This window comes from Sphaeramia orbicularis, chromosome 6 (assembly GCF_902148855.1).
Source record: "Sphaeramia orbicularis chromosome 6, fSphaOr1.1, whole genome shotgun sequence".
In the NCBI taxonomy this organism is placed as follows: Eukaryota; Metazoa; Chordata; class Actinopteri; order Kurtiformes; family Apogonidae; genus Sphaeramia; species Sphaeramia orbicularis.
The window spans coordinates 51,793,612-51,813,140 of NC_043962.1; the positions used below are offsets into that span (position 1 = coordinate 51,793,612).

Sequence of the window (19,529 nt, forward strand, 5' to 3'; positions counted from 1 at the left end):
AAAAACATTTGATGTTACTAGCTACAGCTAGCTGAACTGAAATGAAGCAAAGTTGGCTAATAATGGAACTGTAGATGATTAAGAGATGAGATAAACGCTAAGTTGTGGTTTACTGATGATGAACTGGGTTATATATGTTTATGTATGTCTCTATGCGGTTTAACTGCTGGTTAGCTGGGTTATATATGTTTCCATCTGGTTTAACTGCTGGCTGCTTTGTGCATCTCCTCTCACACTTTGCACATCTTTGCATTGTTTTCACGTTAGTGATGTTGTGTATGGATCACACACACACCCTCAACCCGCTATAGGGAATTTATACATCATAATGTACATGTGTTTGTGTCTCTGCTCAGTCAATGAGCAGCCCTAACACGACCCCCAAATAAAGTGTCCAGAGTAACCTGCTGATTCGCACCTCACTAATTTCTTTGAATAGGATGGTGAGGAAGATAAAATATATGAAATAACTAAAAATAATACTAAAACTAAACTAAACTAAAACTAAGCATTCAGAAAAAAACAATAACTAATAAAAACTAGCAAACATGCTCTAAAAACTAATTAAAACTAACTTAATTAGAAAAAAAAAAGTCAAAACTAAATAAAACTAAACTATAATTAAAAATCCAAACTATTATAACCTTGGGCTCCGGTGCTTTTCTTCATAAGATAAGGCTTTTGTCTTGCTACCCAACCCTATAGCCCAGACGTGAGATTGTTGTCTTATGTTCTATATCGCAAGTATTTGCTAGAAATTGTTGGCTCTCCGTCAGTGTTGCTGTCAGCCTCTTGACAGCCACCCTGACCAGTTTTCTTCTCATCAGTTTTGGAGGGATGTTCATAGTGCTGCCACTAACGACAAATTTTCTAATGATTTATCCTTCGACTAATTTTTCGATTAATCGACTAATCTAAACAACCAATTTTTGAAAAAATCAAGACTTTATTATTTTGTTATGGTTTTTTTTGGGCCACAACACAAAATGTGACCTGTACCATGACAAATTTAAACACTATAAATATCTTAAATATTACCAAACAAAAAATTACAAAGTGGGATGTTTTCCACATTCCAAAAAAAAGTTATTTAAGCAAATGGCTAGCTATAACAATATAAAACAAAATATTAATGCGCTAGGCCCTTAACATTTCCAGTGCAAAGTGATTTCCAGTGAGTATTTGCTTAACAGTGCAAATATATTTGGTGCAAATATGGTGTCATATCTCTTTCAGTCGGGGGGGGGGGGTGAATGTAAGAATGAATAAGGTATGCATGGATCCGCAGGAAGGGGGGGGTGAATGTAAGGATGAATGAGTTACGCACAGATCCATGGACCGGGGGGTGGTAGGGGTGGAGGGTGGGGTTGTGGAGGGACTCTCTTGACTAATCATGGCACCACTAGATGTCCAGTTCTTGGTAATGTCACTGTTGTGCCATATTTTCTCCACTTGATGACTGTCTTCACTGTGTTCCATGGTGTATTTAATGCCTTGGAAATTCTTTTGTACACTTCTCCTGACTGATATCTTTGAACCATGAGATCCCACTGATGCTTTTGAAGCTCTCTGTGGAGCATGGCTTGTACTTTTAAATGTGACTACAAAAATGGCAAAAAAAAAGCCTATTAAAACAGTCCAACTTTGTTTCGGGTTAATCAGAGGCACTTAAAATGGTGGCAGGTGTGTGCTGACTGCCATGTAACATGAGTTTAAATGTGATTGGTCAATTCTGAACACAGCCACATCCCCGGTTATAAGAGGGTGTGCACACTTGTGCAACCACATTGTCTCAGTTGTTTATTTTTACTTCCCCTCCCTAAAAGATTTCACTTTGTTTTTCATTTGAGTTGTAGAGGTTATAGGTTACATTAATGGTGGAAAATGTTTTGAAATGATTTTGTCACGGTCTGCGCCGGTGTTACTGCTGGCTTCTCCCTCTCCACTTCATTCGCCATCAGACTCACCTGTAGTGTGCTGCACGGCTGCGGCGCATTACAAATTAAGCCTATTTAAGGCTTGGTTCCGCAGTCATGCGGCGCTGGTCCATTGCCTTCTTCACCTGCTCCATAACCCGGACGTTCAGCTCAGTCCTACGGACTCTGACTACATACCCAGGTTTTTGTTAATCTCTTGTTTATATTTGAGTTGTGTCGTTAATAAACCTGTGTTCCCTTCAGCACTGTGCATTTGAGTCCACTAATTTTACCACCTTTGTGACACATTTATCTTGGTCTATTTTTTTACATCACAAAAACCTGGAATTTTAACTTTTTATATCCACTGTACACAGAAACCAGAGTTAAGGAAATCTACTCTTTGGAAAGAAAAATTCTTGTCCATTTATGTGTGTTTGGGTTACAAGAGGCCCAAACATAGAGAAAAATATTTATTTTTGCTAAATGTCTGCACAAGTGTCAATAAGGCTTTAATTAGATTTTTTGTGAAAACAGACATTTTTGCCTTCCGTGGATTGTGATGGATATGAGAACAGTCCTAAACTCTGCACACTGAAAGTCAAAGAAAAGTGTGAATAAACTCAAACAACAATAACAGCATTAACACAAAGGATATACTGTATTTACAGTGCTGTCCTTTAGTTTTTAATTGCACCTTTTAAACACTGAACACACTTTCTTCTGTCCATTGAGAGTATTAATGCCAAGAAAAGGTTTAAAGGCCTACCATTTCAACTTCCGAACCATCAATGCAATTCAATGTAGCTCACACACATACAGTCGTCCTCAAAATTATTCATACCCCTGCCATTTTTTGTAACTTTTTGTTTTTGTGATGAAATGAATGAGTTTTGTCAAGTTTGTGTGTGACTTATATGTGATACACAAGTGAGGAAATAAGAACAAATGATACTTGGAGAAATACTTTATTTCAGGAGTATTTTATTAGAGGATTTCTAAAAAACGCCATGTTCAAAATTATTCATACCCTAGGTTTATTAAGTCCAAAGTCTTATCTTAATAGTCAATAGACTTTTTTCTTGATAATGGTTCCTGTAAGTGTCCATAAGTTCTCTTCTGTCTCCTGTGGGGTTTTAGTCCACTCTTCCTGGACCAAAGCCTCCAGCTGGGTCCGGTTGGATGGTTTCCTACTCATCACGCTAGTCTTTGGCTCCCTCCACAGATTCTCTAGAATCAGATTCTGATTTAGGTTAGGACTTTGACTGGGTCATGTCCTTGAACCACTACTGCACTACCTTGGTGGTATGCTTGGGGTCAGTGTCCTGCTGGGACATCCAATCAGGACCAGTCTAGAGTTTCTCAGCACTTTCACGCTGTCATCCAGGACGTTGATATAATTATGTTAAATTCATGATGCCTTGTAACTTCATGAGGTTTCCAGTGCCACTAGCAGAGAAGCATCCTAGCATTATAGGTTATAACCATAGCATTATGTTGTCACCAAAATAACCGAGGTATGAAGGTATCACAGACAACCATCCAGCCAGTATTGCACAAAGGAGTTCTCCATGGATGCAGACACAGGAAGATGGCATGACTCAGGATGAAACATCAGGAGGCTCATCTGGCATTTCCTAGAGCTCTTCTTAACCAAGATCCAAGCTTTTGGTCATCAATCCAGTGATTTGATGAAACAAAGATGGAGTTGTTTGGCCACATGGATGTTGACTGCATCTGAAGGAAGCAAGGAGAAGAACGCAAGCTGAACACAGCCCCAACCATCAAGCATGGTGGTGGCAACATAATGCTATGGGGTTGCTTTTCTGCTAGTGGCACCAAGAACCTCATCAAGATACAGGGCATCATGACAAAGGAGGATTATATCAACATCCTGGATGAAAATGTGGAAGTGTCTGCTGAGAAACTCTAGATTGGTCCTGACTGGACGTCCCAGCAGGACACTGACCCCAAGCATACCATCAAGGTAGTGCAGTAGTGGTTCAAGGACATGACCCAGTCAAAGCTCTGACCTAAATCATATAGAGAATCTGTGGAGGGAGCCAAAGACTAGCGTGATGAGTAGGAAACCATCCAACCGGACCCAGCTAGAGGCTTTGGTCCTGGAAGAGTGGACCAAAACCCCACAGGAGACAGAAGAGAACCTGTGGACACTTACAGGAACCATTATCAAGAAAAAAGGCTACTCTATTGACTATTAAGAAAAGACTTTGGACTTAATAAACCTAGGGTATGAATAATTTTGAACATGGCGTTTTTTAGAAATCCTCTAATAAAATACTCCTGAAATAAAGTATTTCTCCAAGTATCATTTGTTCTTATTTCCTCACTTGTGTATCACATATAAGTCACAAACAAACTTGACAAAACTCATTCATTTCATCACAAAAACAAAAAGTTACAAAAAATGGCAGGGGTATGAATAATTTTGAGGACGACTGTATATCAGTGTTTCCCCCACCATTGTATTGGGGGTGGGGGTGCTATAGTTTGTCAAGTCCCCATGAGCCTCAGGTGATGGTTGGATCTGCTGAATCTATTTCAAATTTCCCTGGTGTAGGACTCAGCAACCTTGCAACACTTAATGCAGGAGTGCCAGCTGTAATCCCCCACAGCACAAACAAATGAACCGTGGAGTACTGCTGCCCCAAAACACCTGATAAAACTGGTTTACATGCATCACTGCCTGAAAAAAATGTGTCTGACAATGCTGGTGGTTCAATCATAGCACTGTCTTTTTTTGTTAAGATTTTGAGGCTGGAATGTTTCAAAAGAAAAAGAATCTAGGTCATTATAATATATTAAACCTCTGCAGATATTTTTATTTAGCTTTATAGTGATCCTCGGTTATATTCATGTTTTAATTATTGAATTGTTTTTAATTCATGTCTTTATGATGTTTTGACTTTCAGCACTATAAACTACACTTTAGTTCTTTGCTTATGATCCAACTGAATGAAGGACTAGTAGATTAATCGATCAGTGATTTCTGTAAGAAATTTCTTAAAGGGGCAATTTGTAGTATTTATACTTTAGAATATAAAAAAATGACCTAAATTTATAATTGAAGTGTTCATAGACATGAAGATTTAAGCAGAAGGAAAGTTTCGCTGTGGTTTTGTGAGTCAAAAGAAAAAGATGCTGTAATGATGCAAAATTGGAGTTCAGTGGGTCTATAATGTAGAACATACTGTAATAAACGTAGTCTTGAGCTAGAAAAAGTGAAGTGATTAAGCTGCTGATATCCTGTGACTCAGAATATATTTGACAATGAAAACACATGCAGGTCTAAAACAATAAATACATAAATCTGAACTACACATGACAGCCTTTAAAGGTTCTGTATGTAAGATTGCTACTGTCAAATGTTTAAATAATGAACTAAAAATGATTGTTATACTGTTCAGAATCAAGAGCTTGAAGTTCTGCCAAAGATGACACTGCATTAGATTGTAGAAATATAAAATGAATGTATTTACACCAATGGCCTGAGGGATTTATGTGATCATTAGAGGAGTGAAAAGGGGGGGGCGGGGTGAGGAGCTGTCAAATGTGAGAGGGAAAGTGTCAGCTTTAGATATAGTGGATTTGGTTTCAAAAAGGAGGATTTCTGTTTTGTCACAGTTCAGTTTTAGGACATTTTGGATTTTGGGTGAATCAGGATTTTGTTTCAGCTAAGCAGGAGGTGAGGGAGGAGGGTGGGAGTGCTGGCTGTCAGATATATCTGAAGATGTTTTATTTACCAACTTTCCCACATGACAGGATTGGATGGGACACTGTGTCACCCTCTGATGGGACATTTCACCAACTGAATTACTCCTCTGTGACAAGACCATGACCAAGATCTGAGTCCTGACCAATAAATCCATGAGGATTTGGCACAGGAAGTTTTGGTGGCTCAGGTTTGTGAGTCATTCAGCCATCGGAACGAACATGCCCCCAACCCACCCACAATGGGCTGGTCTCTGATTTTCATCCACCAGTAATTGAGGCAAAAATTCCAATCCAGTCAGGCTTAAAGGTAGGATAGGAGATGTTTCCCTGGAGCTTTTTTTACTATATTGCTTAAAATCCCCTTCAAACCCCGATTACAACCAATTAATTAGATGCTCTAAGACAAAATAAAAAATGTTAGTCACCTGTAGAATGGACAGGACTGAAAAAACACCATCCAATCATTTTAACCAGCCCATCGAAATGATTGAATGGTGATATATCTATCAATTCAGGTGAATTGATGCGCAGTGCGGGGTCTGAAGAAAGTAGTTTGGACTTTGGAATTGTGTATTTTCAAAATGTAGCTTGCTCGAACGATTTTTCTAGGATCTCTTACCCCACCTTTAAACTAGGACAGACCTGAGACAGGATTTCCATTAATTAATCAGAAAAAACCCAGATAGAGCAGTCTTCTCTCATCAATGGCTACTTCTTGAAATAATACAGGATTTCCGCTGCTTTTTACAAGTAAATTTTAGCAATTTTTAAGACTCTTACGAATGCAATTACAGAACTATTTTATGTTCAGTCGGTCTGGACCACTCTTGATGCTCTTCATATGAATAGTAATGGCTGATGGCACGTTTTTGCAGGTGGATATTACAGCTTTTTATGTTTTTTATCTTGAGAAAAAACAAAACTTTATTTTATGGGCAACAAATAGAAATACCTAATTTAAATAATACAAACGGCAGAATTAACACTAAATCCTGTTAAAAGTGCAGTAAAAGAAAAACTGATGACATGACATCATATTGCAGCAATAGAGAGAGGAAGGGACCTAAAAGCTAATAAAACTAATTGATAAGCAAATTAATTAATTAATTAAAAGGAATACAAAATGCAAACTAAAAAGGAATATGAATACTTAACTGAAAGGATATTGTAGGTGTCATTGTTGCAGCTAAATATTTCCAGATATTTCTAAATATTTCCAAGTGTCTATTTTGAATATAAGGCTGGGCCATATATTGAATTAATGTAATTTATCAAGGTTTTTCTTTCTGAAAATCTTGAAACTCAATTACAAAATCAAGATTCTTCCTGTGGATATTAACTGACCTTTCATACTTAAATTTTAAAATGCAGCCTGTTTGCTTTGATTACTGCATTAATTATAAATGTGTTTCTCCAATCATATATGCCATAAAACATATCATAAATCATCTGAAAAAAAAAAAAAAAAAATTGGTTGCCCATATAATAATAATAATAATAATAATAATAATAATAAATTTTATTTGGTGGTACCTTTCAAGTCACCTAAAGTCAGCTTACAGAGAATAAAAGCATAACAGAGAATAAAAGCATATCAATTAATTCTTTTTGAGCTGTTTTCATGAGTATTTCTATGTTTCATATTGTAGTTTTGTTACAGTGTGATCAGTAGTGAGACTGAAGTTCATGTGTCATTAAATAGCTGTAATCTCATCTTTCAATCAGTGCAACTTATCAAAGTAGAGGTGTGGACATTTTCTTAAAGGTCCAGTATGTAGGAATTATGTTATAAGTAATTATAAAATGGCCTTGACTGTCACCAGACATTAAGGAATCCTGTTCATTTCAAATACTGATATCACTGACAGTAGTAGTCCAACCAAAATATTTGCATTTGAAAAGCGAAGTGTCAGCCCCTAAATGATGTTTATGTTGTCATTGTGTGTTTTGGTTTGATGTGACACCCATCACCTGTCTTCCAATCACAGAGTCAGTAGCCTTTCAGCATCCAGGTTGCCAGTTCCCACTGAGCTGCAACTGGAACATTTCTGATCATAAATGTCTGATGTTAATAAACCTTAAAGGCCTCTTATTATTCCCAAATATGTTGTGACAAAGTGAGAAACAAATCAAATCAAATTTTATTTATATAGTGCCGAGTCATAACAAAAGTTATCTCATGACACTTTACATATAGAGTTGGTCAAAACCAGACTCTAAGCCAATTTACAGAAACCCAACAGAATCCTCCAGGAGCAAGCACTTGTGACTGGTGACAGTGGTGAGGAAAAACTTCCCTTTAGCAGGCAGAAACCTCGAGCAGACCCAGACTTCTGGAGGATGGCCATCTGCCTTGACCAGTTGGGGTTAAAGAGAGAGGGTAAAGGAAGATAAAAAGAGAGAGTGATAGAGAGAGACTGGGGGAGAGGGGGAGAAGGGGGGAAGTAGGGGGAGACACATGGATGCAGTTGATGCACAGATAACTGAACTAGAACATCTATGGAATTATATAATAAACACTATCATAACTATATGGATAAGTGAGTGATGACGATGAAGGCAGGAGAGAGGCAGGACCACAGCAGCAGGTACAGAGATGATCCAGGGAAAACCTGTGATGATCCTGAGAGAACCTGTGAGGCGATAAAGCACAGAGACTCTGGGGAAGAAGTCAAGTCAGTAACATGTATTCACTGGGGAGGAGAAAATTAGGAGAGAAAAGGTCAGGGAGAAAGAGGAGCAGAGAGGAGGTCAGAGAGGAGAAGGAGGAGCAGAGAAGAGCTCAGTGTATCCAGATGTGTCTCCCAGCAGTCTAAGCCTATAGCAGCATAACTAAGAGCCGCCTGAGCTGCCCTAACTGTCAAAAACTGTCAAAAAGGAACGTTTTTAACCTACTCTTAAACATAGAGAGGGTGTCTGCCTCCCGGACCGAGGCAAGGAGGTGGTTCCACAATCATGGAGCTTGATAGCTGAAGGCTCTGGCCCCCGTCCTACTTTTGGAGATTCTAGGGACCACCAGTAAGCCTGCATGTTGAGAGCGTAGTGCTCTAGATGGACTGTATGGAACTAAAAGCTCTTTCAGATAAGTAGGTGCCTGGCCATGAAGGGCTTTGTGAGGAGGAGTATTTTGAAGTCTATCCTAGCTTTTACAGGGGTAGAGAAGCCAACACAGGAGAAATATGGTCTCTGATACTGGTTCTAGTCAGTACACGGGCAGCAGCATTTTGGATTAGCTGAAGGGTCTTTAAGGACTTTTTGGGACAGCCTAAGAGAAGTGAGTTACAATAATCTAGTCTGGATATAATAAAAGCATGGACTAATTTTTCTTCATCTATATTAAAATATGCCTAATTTTACTAATGTTACACAGATGAAAGAAAGCAGTTCTAGAAATCTGTTTTATGTGAGAGTTAAATGATAGATCCTGATCAAAAATAATGCCTAGATTCCTCACAGTGGTTTTGGGATCCAGGGTAACATCATCCATGGTGACTACTTCACTGGATACTGCATCCCTAACACTTTCTGGGCCAAACACAGTGACTTCAGTTTTGTTTGAGTTTAACAGCAGAAAGTTGTTGGTCATCCAATCTTTAATATCTTCAATGCACTCCTGTAGTTTGGCTAGTTGATTGGCTTCATCAGGTTTAATGGACAAATATAATTGGGTATCATCAGCATAGCGATGAAAGTTGATGGAATGTTTTCTTATGAAGTTACCTAAAGGAAGCATGTATTGGATAAACAGTATTGGTCCAAGAACCGAGCCTTGAGGTACTCCATAACTAACTGTAGTGCACTGAGAGGATTCATTATTAATGTTAACAAAGTGAGAACGTTCTGTTAGAAAGGATTTGAACCACATTAATGCCGATCCTTTGATACCAATTGATTGTTCCAGACGTTGCAGAAGGATGTGATAGTCGACAGTGTCAAAAGCTGCACTAAGGTCTAATAAAACCAGTATAGAAACGAGACCCTTATCTGAAGCAGTGAGAAGGTCATTGGTAACTTTGACCAGTGCTGTTTCTGTACTATGATGTTCCCTAAAACCTGACTGGAAGTTCTCAAATAGACTGTTGGCTTGAAGGAAGTCACATAACTGATTGACTACTATTTTCTCCAGAACCTTTCGAAGGTTCAATATGGGTCTATAGTTAGCTAAAACTGCAGGGTCGAGGCTGGGTTTTTTAAGGAGAGGTTTGATTACAGCTACTTTAAAGGACTGTGGTACATAGCCTTTTGAAAATGACAGGTTAATCATATCAAGGAGGTGGCTGCTAAGTAAAGGTAAAGCATCTTTGATGAGCTTTGTTGGAACTGGGTCTAAGAGACAGGTAGATGATTTAGATGAAGAGACTATTGAAGTTAGCTGACTGATCTCTATGGGAGAAAAGCAATCCATAAAACCAGATGGCTCAATAGTCAACTTTGTGGTTTCTGGGTCTGAAGGATTTAAGGGTGGACTATAGTTTGTAGAGGATCAGAGACCATTAATTTGATCTCTGATGAACAAGATCTTATTATTGAAGAAGTTCATTAAATTGTTGCTGTGGAGGGTAGCAGGAATACTAGGCTCATATGCACTATGGTTCTTTGTCAGTCTGGCTACAGTATTGCACAGAAACCTGTGATTGCTCTTGTTTTCCTCTATTAATGATGAATAATAGGCTGTTCTCGCAGAATGAAGTGCCTTCCTGTATTTATTTAGACTGTCCCGCCAGGCTGAAAGGTGTTCTGTTAATTTAGTAGAACACCACTTTCTCTCAAGTTTTTGGGTATGCTACTTTAATTGGTGAGTATGAGAACTGAACCAGGGAGCACGCTTCCCTAGTTCAGTTCTTATTGTGCATGCTCCATCTAGAATATTTTCGCTGTTTTAGCCCTTTTACCTGTCATCAGACAGTGTTTATGATAGGCTTGGAAGATCTGTCCAAAGTCACTTGAAGAAAAATAATCATTTTACCTCACAGAGCCTTTTCCATTTAGGTCAGATCTTAATTAATCGGCCACTCCTATGTTAAATGTTTCAATGAACATGTTAAATGGCTTACATTTAATAATAAGACAAACTAACTGATGGAGAAAGTGACTCCTCAGAACCTGCTGTGAGTCTAGTGGCTTTGTAAGTAACGTGAAGTGGTGAAATATTCTAAATCTACAATAAACTCAGTGATATTGACTTTTAAAGGTGACTTTTGTAGATTTGTAAAATATAAATCTACTCATATCCTGTGGAACTGTTTCACTAAATCTCTGTAATCCAGACTTGAACAGTTATAATGACCCACAGCCCCGGTACGTCCTACATGAGTTGACATTTATTTTCTCATCCTGTCCAGGTGGACCAGGCCGAAGACTGCTTTCACCTTGAACAACCTGTTTCCCACTGCAACGGGAAGATGCGAATCCTGAGAAGAGTTGCACTGAGTGTGCTCGGAACTGGCATCCTACTACTGCTCAGCAGAAAGGTTTACCTGCAGTTGTACAGGAGTGTCTATTAAACACTGGACAGCTTGTGTCAGTCAGTGACTTCAGGTTAATATTTAATTTGTCACAACTGTTTGTGAAAAGTTGTAATGGGCAAGAATTAACATAAGACAAGCCATTTTTAGTTTTGCTGCTGTTTTGCTGCTGAGTCTTCAGTTGTCTGGTTTGTTGCAGCCTATCTTTCACATTAGGTTTTATTTCTGTAATTTTTTAAAGGTTTAGGAGAATATAAAAATTATTTTCTTCTGAGATCAAACTCAGGCTGAAGTAAGGTTGTTATTTCCTGTTTTCACAGCCTTAAAAAGCAGGATATAATTTAAAGGATTAGTGTGTAATATTTAGTGACACCTGGTGGTGCAGATTGTTCCCTCACGTACTCATTATAAATACTGCTTGTTTTATCATTTTTGGGGTTTGTAGTTCAAGGAATATTAACTGTGGTCAACACTCTGACATAATAGGCAATGATTTATGCACCTGAATGCTGAATGCATGGAAAAAAGAAGTCCAGTAGAAACATAGAGGACCTCTGTACATATAAATGGCACATGGTCATCCTAAATCTTACACTTGGGACCTGACAGAAACAGAGTTTCTTAAAACTTTTGAAAATGTTAAACTGTTCCTTTCAAAACCCTTGGTGTCAAGATGGTGATTTCAGTATTTGTTTCATGTCTGTGTTAAGTAAAAAATAATCAGCATAGCTTTGTTACTTTAAGTTGAAAAAAATCCTCCAGAAAGCAGCAAAAAATAGAACAGCCAGGTGCACAGCTGGTGTTCAACTTCAGTTCTTATATCTCAGCTGTGGTTACCAGATTTGTCTGTAACTAAAACCTTTGCTTCCCATCATCTGCACTGTGCTAACAGTGGATGAAACTGTTATTTGATGCTTTTCAATTCCCCTTCAAACCTCAGATAACACTGGTCAACAATGATTGTGCTACACACCTTCAGTTTTTTTCCTCCCAGTTTAGGGGATGTTAGTGATGACCAGGTGAATAATTTCATTCAGATATTTCTGAATAGGTTTCAGCCCAACCATGATGGTGGTTGATGTTGGTTCCTACAGTGGGAAAATATATAGCAGTACATTGTATCAAGCTAGCTCATATTATATTCAGATTTTGAAAATGCAATAAAAGGTGTCAGCACAAGATCGAGAAAATGTGTATTTTTTACATGTTCACATAATTCATGTGGTGGAGTAATTCTAATCTCAGATGTGGAATTGGCCTTACTATGTTAAGATCAGATCTCTAAGATAAGTCCTCTATCAACAAGTGAAAACTTTTAACGTGTTGATTGCTATGACTTAGATATTGACTTAAGCAGTTTTTAAGTCATACCTGCTTTGAGAAATACACCAACAGTTGACCTCTGTAAATGGCAAACAGGCAATTTATGGTTTGTTTGGTTCTGTTTTATTGCACTTTCCTATTTTTAGCAGAGAAGGTCCCATTGCAATTTCTTCTTTGACTGAGTGCAGATTCACATACAGAATTACAGTTAACATCAAAAGAATACTAAAAGGAGAGAAAGAGAGACTTCATAGGCAGAGGGTTGTCAAAGAGTAGAGGTGGAAAGACATGAAACGACAGTTACGTATGCTACTACTAATTTATGAATCCCAGATGACCACTAGAGGGTGGTGCTGAAAGCACTGAATGTTTCCTTGGCGCATGCGCAGTCCGAGTCGTAGTACCAAAAGAGTCACACCTGTGACCCTGGATGACTCCCCGGAGGTAATATGTTCCTGCGTCAGTCCTGGCTCTGTTCCTACAGAACCTTCTTGCAGAAATGCAAGGATTCTGAGTGACAGAGAATCTCTAGTGGTCATCCGGGAATCATAGAACCATAGTTAAATACATAACTTTTGTTCTGTTTCATCCCTCCTGACCGCCAGAAGGCAGTGCCAAAAGTACTGAATGACTAATGCCAACAACATCACAAAGAATCCTGAGTATATGCCTCACTGAGAAGACTCAGAAGATTCTTGTTGAAGAACTTGGCCAAGAGGATGAGGAGTGGCCACATTGATGTTATAGAATCTGGTGAATGTGGAGGAGGGTGGCACAGGACTTCAAGAACCAAAGACAAGTCCCACACTGGAGCTCAAGGTGCTGTTTGTGGACACAACTGACAAGCACCCTGTAAGAAAAGAGAAACCAAGTTGTGGCTTCCAACCAAACAATTTCCAACCATATCCTAATGACGTGATATCGCAGCAACATACACTTTTAGAGTGGAAGGAGATGGACCATTATCCAGGAAACACTTAAGGAACTCCAGAATAATGGAATCGAACAGGATACTGGATCCTCACTGTGGGCAGAGGACCACTGTGAAAACAGCCTCCACCTATTCTCATACTGCCGATGAGTAGAGACCGCCCTGGCATTCAAGATGGCTTGTCTAACAGGATCAGTCAGTTGCAGCATGGGCCCTCCAATGACCAGAGCCACAGCTGGAGTCAGTGGGGATTGGGGTGCCATATCTGACCCCTCAATTGAGACAACAGATCTCTTCAGTCTGGGAGCTGCCACGGCATGCTGCGACAGAGACTGTGCATCCCAGCCCAGGGGACCCGGTACCATCCTGAGGGAGTACCACAGAGGGCAATGTGTCAAGTCCTATTAGTTGAACAAGTCAACCTTCATCTGTCCAAAAAGGCTCCAAACCATATGGACCACCTCTGCGTGATGAGACCATTCTCCTGGAGGGGGCCTCTGGCAGGAAAGGAAGTCCGCAACTTGATTGTTGTCTCCTGGCAGATACACCACCTGCAGGTAGAGGGACGAGGTGCAGCCCACGGCAAAAGATTTTGGGACCCCTGCAGAAGTAGTGCTGACCTGGTGCCCCCTTGATGTGATAAATGGTTGAGGTGTTGTCTGACCATACGAGAATGTGATTGCCTCTCAGATGAGGAGAAAATGCATGAGAGCCAGATGAACAGCATGCAGCTCCAGTACATTTATATGCTCTGAGTGATCCCCCAGAGACCAGCTCCCCTGAACTGCCCTGTGCTGCTGCACAGCGCCCCATCCCATGGGGCAGGCATCTGTGGTGAGTATCTCCCAGTGACACACCACCAATTCCATGGGGACTTGTATGTACAGATAAGCTCTGTCCCTCCATGGAGCCAGTGCACAAAGACACTGCCATGTAACCTTCAGCTTCCGATTTCTGTGTCGCTTGGCATCTAGGTGGAAGCTGTTCAGCCACCTCTAAAAAAGGGCGCAGTGCCAGCAAGCCTAGAGGCATGACACATGTGATAGGAGTCAGCTTTCCCATAAGTTGAAGGAAGGTGACAAAAGGAAGTTGACTGCCTAGCCTGAAGCGAGACATCATATTGAGTATGTCACACACTCTGCAAACTAATGGACGAGCTTCCATGGCCATCGTGTCCAAGAACAGCCCAAGGAATGTTGTAGTTTGGGATGGGGTTAGGTTGCTCTTTTCCAGATTGACCCTTAGACCCAGCTTGGCCACGTGCAAGCAAGTGGTCTGTATCTCAGACTGCATTGATGGAACACAAAGCAGCCAGTCGTCCAGATATGGCAAAATCTTCACCCTGCTGGTCTGCAAGGGAGCCAGGGCCACTTTCACACACCAGGTAGACACCCTCGGAGAGAGGGAGAGCCTAAAAGGGAGCACCCTGAATTTCCAATGACGGCCTTGATAGGCAAATCTGAGGAAGCGCCAATGTTCTGGGGCATGGGCACATAAAAATAGGCATCCTTCAAGTCTTGTGGTGACCGGCAGCAGGTGTTTGCTTCTTTTTGGTTTGTATATTGTCTGTATCTTCATTTTCAAACTAGCAACAGTAATGGAATTTTACTTTCTTTATCTAAATCCCTTCTTTGTTCCCATGTTCTTTCCTACTGCATGCAAACTTTCCCGAATACCTTTACTGTATGCTAACTTTCCTGTGCCTTTACCCAAACCCCCCTACTGAGTAAATTTTCTTGGAAGGTAACAAAAGGTGACTGTTAAAATCTGGGGCTCATCACTCAATCAAAAGGCCCTTTGAAGAAACTGGCAGTGTCACTTGCAGATGGGATCCACCTTATAAAGTTGGATCTTGCCAGAAGCTGTCTTTTTCTTCACAATCACCGCTCATGTGCAGAATAGACCTTTCTTTGCAAAGAAATAAAAACCTTGTCGGCCAGCAGAAGTCTCTATTTCATTATTCACCAGCAGCGGAGCAAAATTTCCACAGCACAACTTTTTTTCTTGTAAGTTGTCTACGGGTGTTTTGTGGATTGTACTGAGCCTAACAATGGAGATATTTTCCTTCTTACTTCTGATAATTGTGCTGTATATCACTTGGGGTTTGTTTGTCAAGCCCAACAGGATCCAATAAACAATGGATTTTCTCCTAGGATTTAAATCAAGCAATTATGTGGCGGATCAAGCAATCCAGCTACTAAATCGTGGGGAATTTGAAGATTCTGATCTCCTAGTCAATGACGATACTTCAATAGAAAATTTTCAGTGTCCGACTATTCCTGGTAAACAAACCAGGTAAAGAGGGAAACCGGGGCGGAATGCGGTGATGACTAAGGGAGATTAATTAAAAAGAAACGTCTTCCCTTACCGTCAGTGCTGCTGGCTAATGTCCAGTCCTTAAGGAACAAGACTGATGAACTGCAATCTTGTGTGGCCTCTATGTGTGAGTACAGGGATGCTTGTGTGTTGGCTTTCACTGAGACATGGCTGTCAGATACTGACTCAGAATCTACAGTGAACATTGATGGTTTTGGTCCGAATCCGTCTGGACCGTGACCCTGGCGTGACTGGGAAGCATAACGGTGGGGGTGTTTGCTTATACATCAATCCCAATGGGTGCAATGGTGCCACTGTGCGCGAACGGATTTGTTTACCAGATATTGAGCTGTTTTCTGTGTCAGTCAGACCATTCTGTCTACCAAGGGAACTTCTTCAAATATTCCTTACAGGAGTGTATACTCCAGAGCAGACACCAGGCCCACTTCTGACATTGTCTTCTCAGTAGCCCAAAGACTCCAATCTCTCTTTCTTGATGCCCCATGCTTGTTCCTTGGTGATTTTAACCATGTCAACTGTAAAAAGTCGCTGAGCAGTTTCTACCACTATATCAGCTGCCCCACCCGGGGTGTCAGGACATTGGATCTCTGTTATGGCTCTATTAAGGGAGCCTATAAGTCTGTTGCAAGTCCCCCTATTGGATTTTCTGACCACAATGTGGTGCACCTTCTCCCACATATAGTCCTATGCTGCATAGGGACAAAGCACAGGCACATACAGTCCAGGTGTTGAATGAGGAGAGCATTCAGGGTTTACCGGGCTGTTTTGACAGCACTGACTGGTCTGTCTTGATTTTATTTCTTGGTGTGAAAACTTTTACTTGTCCATAAATGTCTCCAAAACCAAGGACATGACTATTGATTGTCAAAGGTCTCCCCACAATGTTTTACAAACTGTTATTCAAGATAAGGTTGTTAAAATGTTGATGAATACAAATACTTAGGGACCATCATTGACAGGAAGTTATCCTTCGAGAGCAATATAGAGGCTGTGTGTAAAACGCCCAACAGAGACTTTTTCTTTTTAAGGAAGATGATGTCATTTAATGTGTGCAGGACTCTGATGACTTTGTTTTACCAGTGTTTCATTGAATCTGTTTTGACATTTTGTATTGTGGCGTGGTATGGTGGTCTTCTGATGATCAGCAAGCATAAGCTAACTAGGCTGGTAAATGTAGTATCAAAGGTGGTTGGGATACAGCTTACCCAGCTGCAAGACATACAAGTTTAACAGGTCAGTGGTAAGGCCAATTGCCCTGATCACCCACTCTTTGGGGAGTTTAATTTGCTCCCCTCTGGTCGCTGTTTTAGGCTTCCTCAATTGAGAACTGGACGTACTAGGGATTCTTTTATTCCTGTAACTTTTAGGAATCTGAATTCACTTGGCTGATATCTACACGTTTTTTATTGTGATTATTTATTTATCTTTTAATGCTCAACGGTCATTATGGCAATTAACTTATGTACTGCCCTATTGGACCTTTGTCATTTGTGTTGGGAAGGGAGTGGCTTCATTGTGTGTTGTCCTGTGTTGTGTAATTTTATTGTGGTGGCATCTGATGGTACTGTGTTTTTGTGTACAGGGTGGGGAAGCAAAATTTACAATGAACATTTAGTTGTTTTTTCTCAGCAGGCACTATGTCAATTGTTTTGAAACCAAACATACATTGATGTCATAATCATACCTAACACTATTATCCATACCTTTTCAGAAACTTTTGCCCATATGAGTAATCAGGAAAGCAAACGTCAAAGAGTGTGTGATTTGCTGAATGCTCTCGTCACACCAAAGGAGATTTCAAAAATAGTTGGAGTGTCCATAAAGACTGTTTATAATGGAAAGAAGAGAATGACTATGAGCAAAACTATTACGAGAAAGTCTGGAAGATACTATTAAAGAAGAATGGGAGAAGTTGTCACCCGAATATTTGAGGAACACTTGCGCAAGTTTCAGGAAGCGTGTGAAGGCAGTTATTGAGAAAGGAGGAGGACACATAGAATAAAAACATTTTCTATTATGTAAATTTTCTTGTGGCAAATAAATTTTTATGACTTTCAATAAACTAATTGGTCATACACTGTCTTTCAATCCCTGCCTCAAAATATTGTAAATTTTGCTCCCCCACCCTGTATATGGTTATGACCCCTGCTGCACACTGAATTTTCTTTGTAAGGATAAATACAGTTGAAAATTGAAGTTGTATTGATGTAAACCATTCCCTGTTTGTGAGTGACTGAAGGACCTCCACTGTGATGAGCATGTGGAATAGCAAAACTTTCATAAAGTGGATGAGTCCTTGTAGATCTAGAATCAATCAATCAATCAAATTATTATGTTTATATACAGACCTGATCAAAATCTTAAGACCAGTTAAAAAAATAGCTAGAATTTACCTTTTGCACATTTGGATCTTAATGAGGTTTTAAGTAGAGCTACAATATACAAAAGCAAGAAGGGGGAGTGAGACAAAAAGCACTTTGAAAAAGTAATTTATTGAAAACAAGTAAACTGAAATAGGCTGTTTATCAGCTGATCAAAAGTTTAAGACCATCGCTCAAAAAATTACAAAAAACTCTCCAAACCAGAACAAAAAAATTTTCTCAGTAGGACTCAGTAATGAGTAGCTCCACCGTTCTTGTTAATCACTTCAAAAATTCGTTTGGACATGCTTGATGCGAGTGTTTCCAGGAGGCTGGTGGGAACATTGCTCCAAGTGGTGAAGATGGCTTCACGAAGGGCATCAACTGTCTGGAACTGATGGCCATTTTTACAAACTTCCCTTGCCATCCATCCCCAAATGTTCTCTATGGGATTTAAATCAGGGGAACATGTGGGATGGTCCAAAAGAGTGATGTTATTCTCCCTGAAGAAGTCCTTCGTCAAGCGAGCATTGGGAACTGCAGCGTTGTCCTGTTGAAAAACCCAGCTGTTACCACACAGACGAGGGCCCTCAGTCATGAGGGATGCCCGCTGCAACATCTGCACGTAACCAGCCGCCGTTTGACGACCCTGCACCACCTGAAGCTGCAGTGTTCCACTGAATGAAAAAGCACCGCAGATCATGATGGACCCCCCTCCACTGTGCCGGGTAGAAAACATCTCAGGTAGGATCTCCTTGTCATGCCAGTAATGTTGGAAGCCATCTGGACCGTCAAGGTTAAATTTTTTCTCATCAGAGAATAAAACTTTTTTCCACCTTTCAGTGTCCCATGTTTGATGCTCCCTGGCAAAGTCTAAACGGGCAGTTTTGTGGCGTTGTAGGAGACGAGGTCTTTGAATTCGTTTTTTGTTTTTGAAACCCTTTTCCCGCAGATGCCGTCTGATGGTTATTGCGCTGCAGTCGGCACCAGTAAGGGCCTTAATTTGGGTCGGGGACCGCCCTGTGTCTTGACGGACAGTCAATCGGATCCTCTGGCTCAGCGCAGGTGTAATTTTTTTGGGTCTACCACTTGACTATTTTGTTCCGTAATGCTCAGGATCTGTCAAAAAATTTAGAATGACTGTCTTACTGCGTCCAACCTCAGCAGCAGTGGCACGCTGCGAGAGGCCTTGCTTATGCAGCTCGACGATCCGACCACGTTCAAGAAGAGAAAGCTTCTTAGCTTTAGCCATCAGGAGGGCATGACCGTGTGAATGCCCGACAGAAAATGAGAATTTTGAGCAGATTTTGGCTCAAGATTTAGCCTGCGGTCTTAAACTTTTGATCAGCTGATAAACAGCCTATTTCAGTTTACTTGTTGTTTTCAATAAATTACTTTTTCAAAGTGCTTTTTGTCTCACTCCCCCTTCTTGCTTTTGTATATTGTAGCTCTACTTAAAACC

At 40.3% G+C, this 19,529-nt stretch overlaps 1 protein-coding gene across 1 annotated transcript in view; it reads left to right on the forward strand.

Moving 5' to 3' along the window:
• Positions 1-11,155, forward strand: part of asz1 (ankyrin repeat, SAM and basic leucine zipper domain containing 1) — a 103,796-nt gene extending 92,641 nt beyond the window's left edge. Inside the window, 1 exon segment of the mRNA XM_030135642.1 lies at positions 10,994-11,155. Coding sequence (XP_029991502.1) covers positions 10,994-11,155 — 162 coding nt within the window.
• The last annotated feature ends 8,374 nt before the right edge of the window (positions 11,156-19,529 follow it).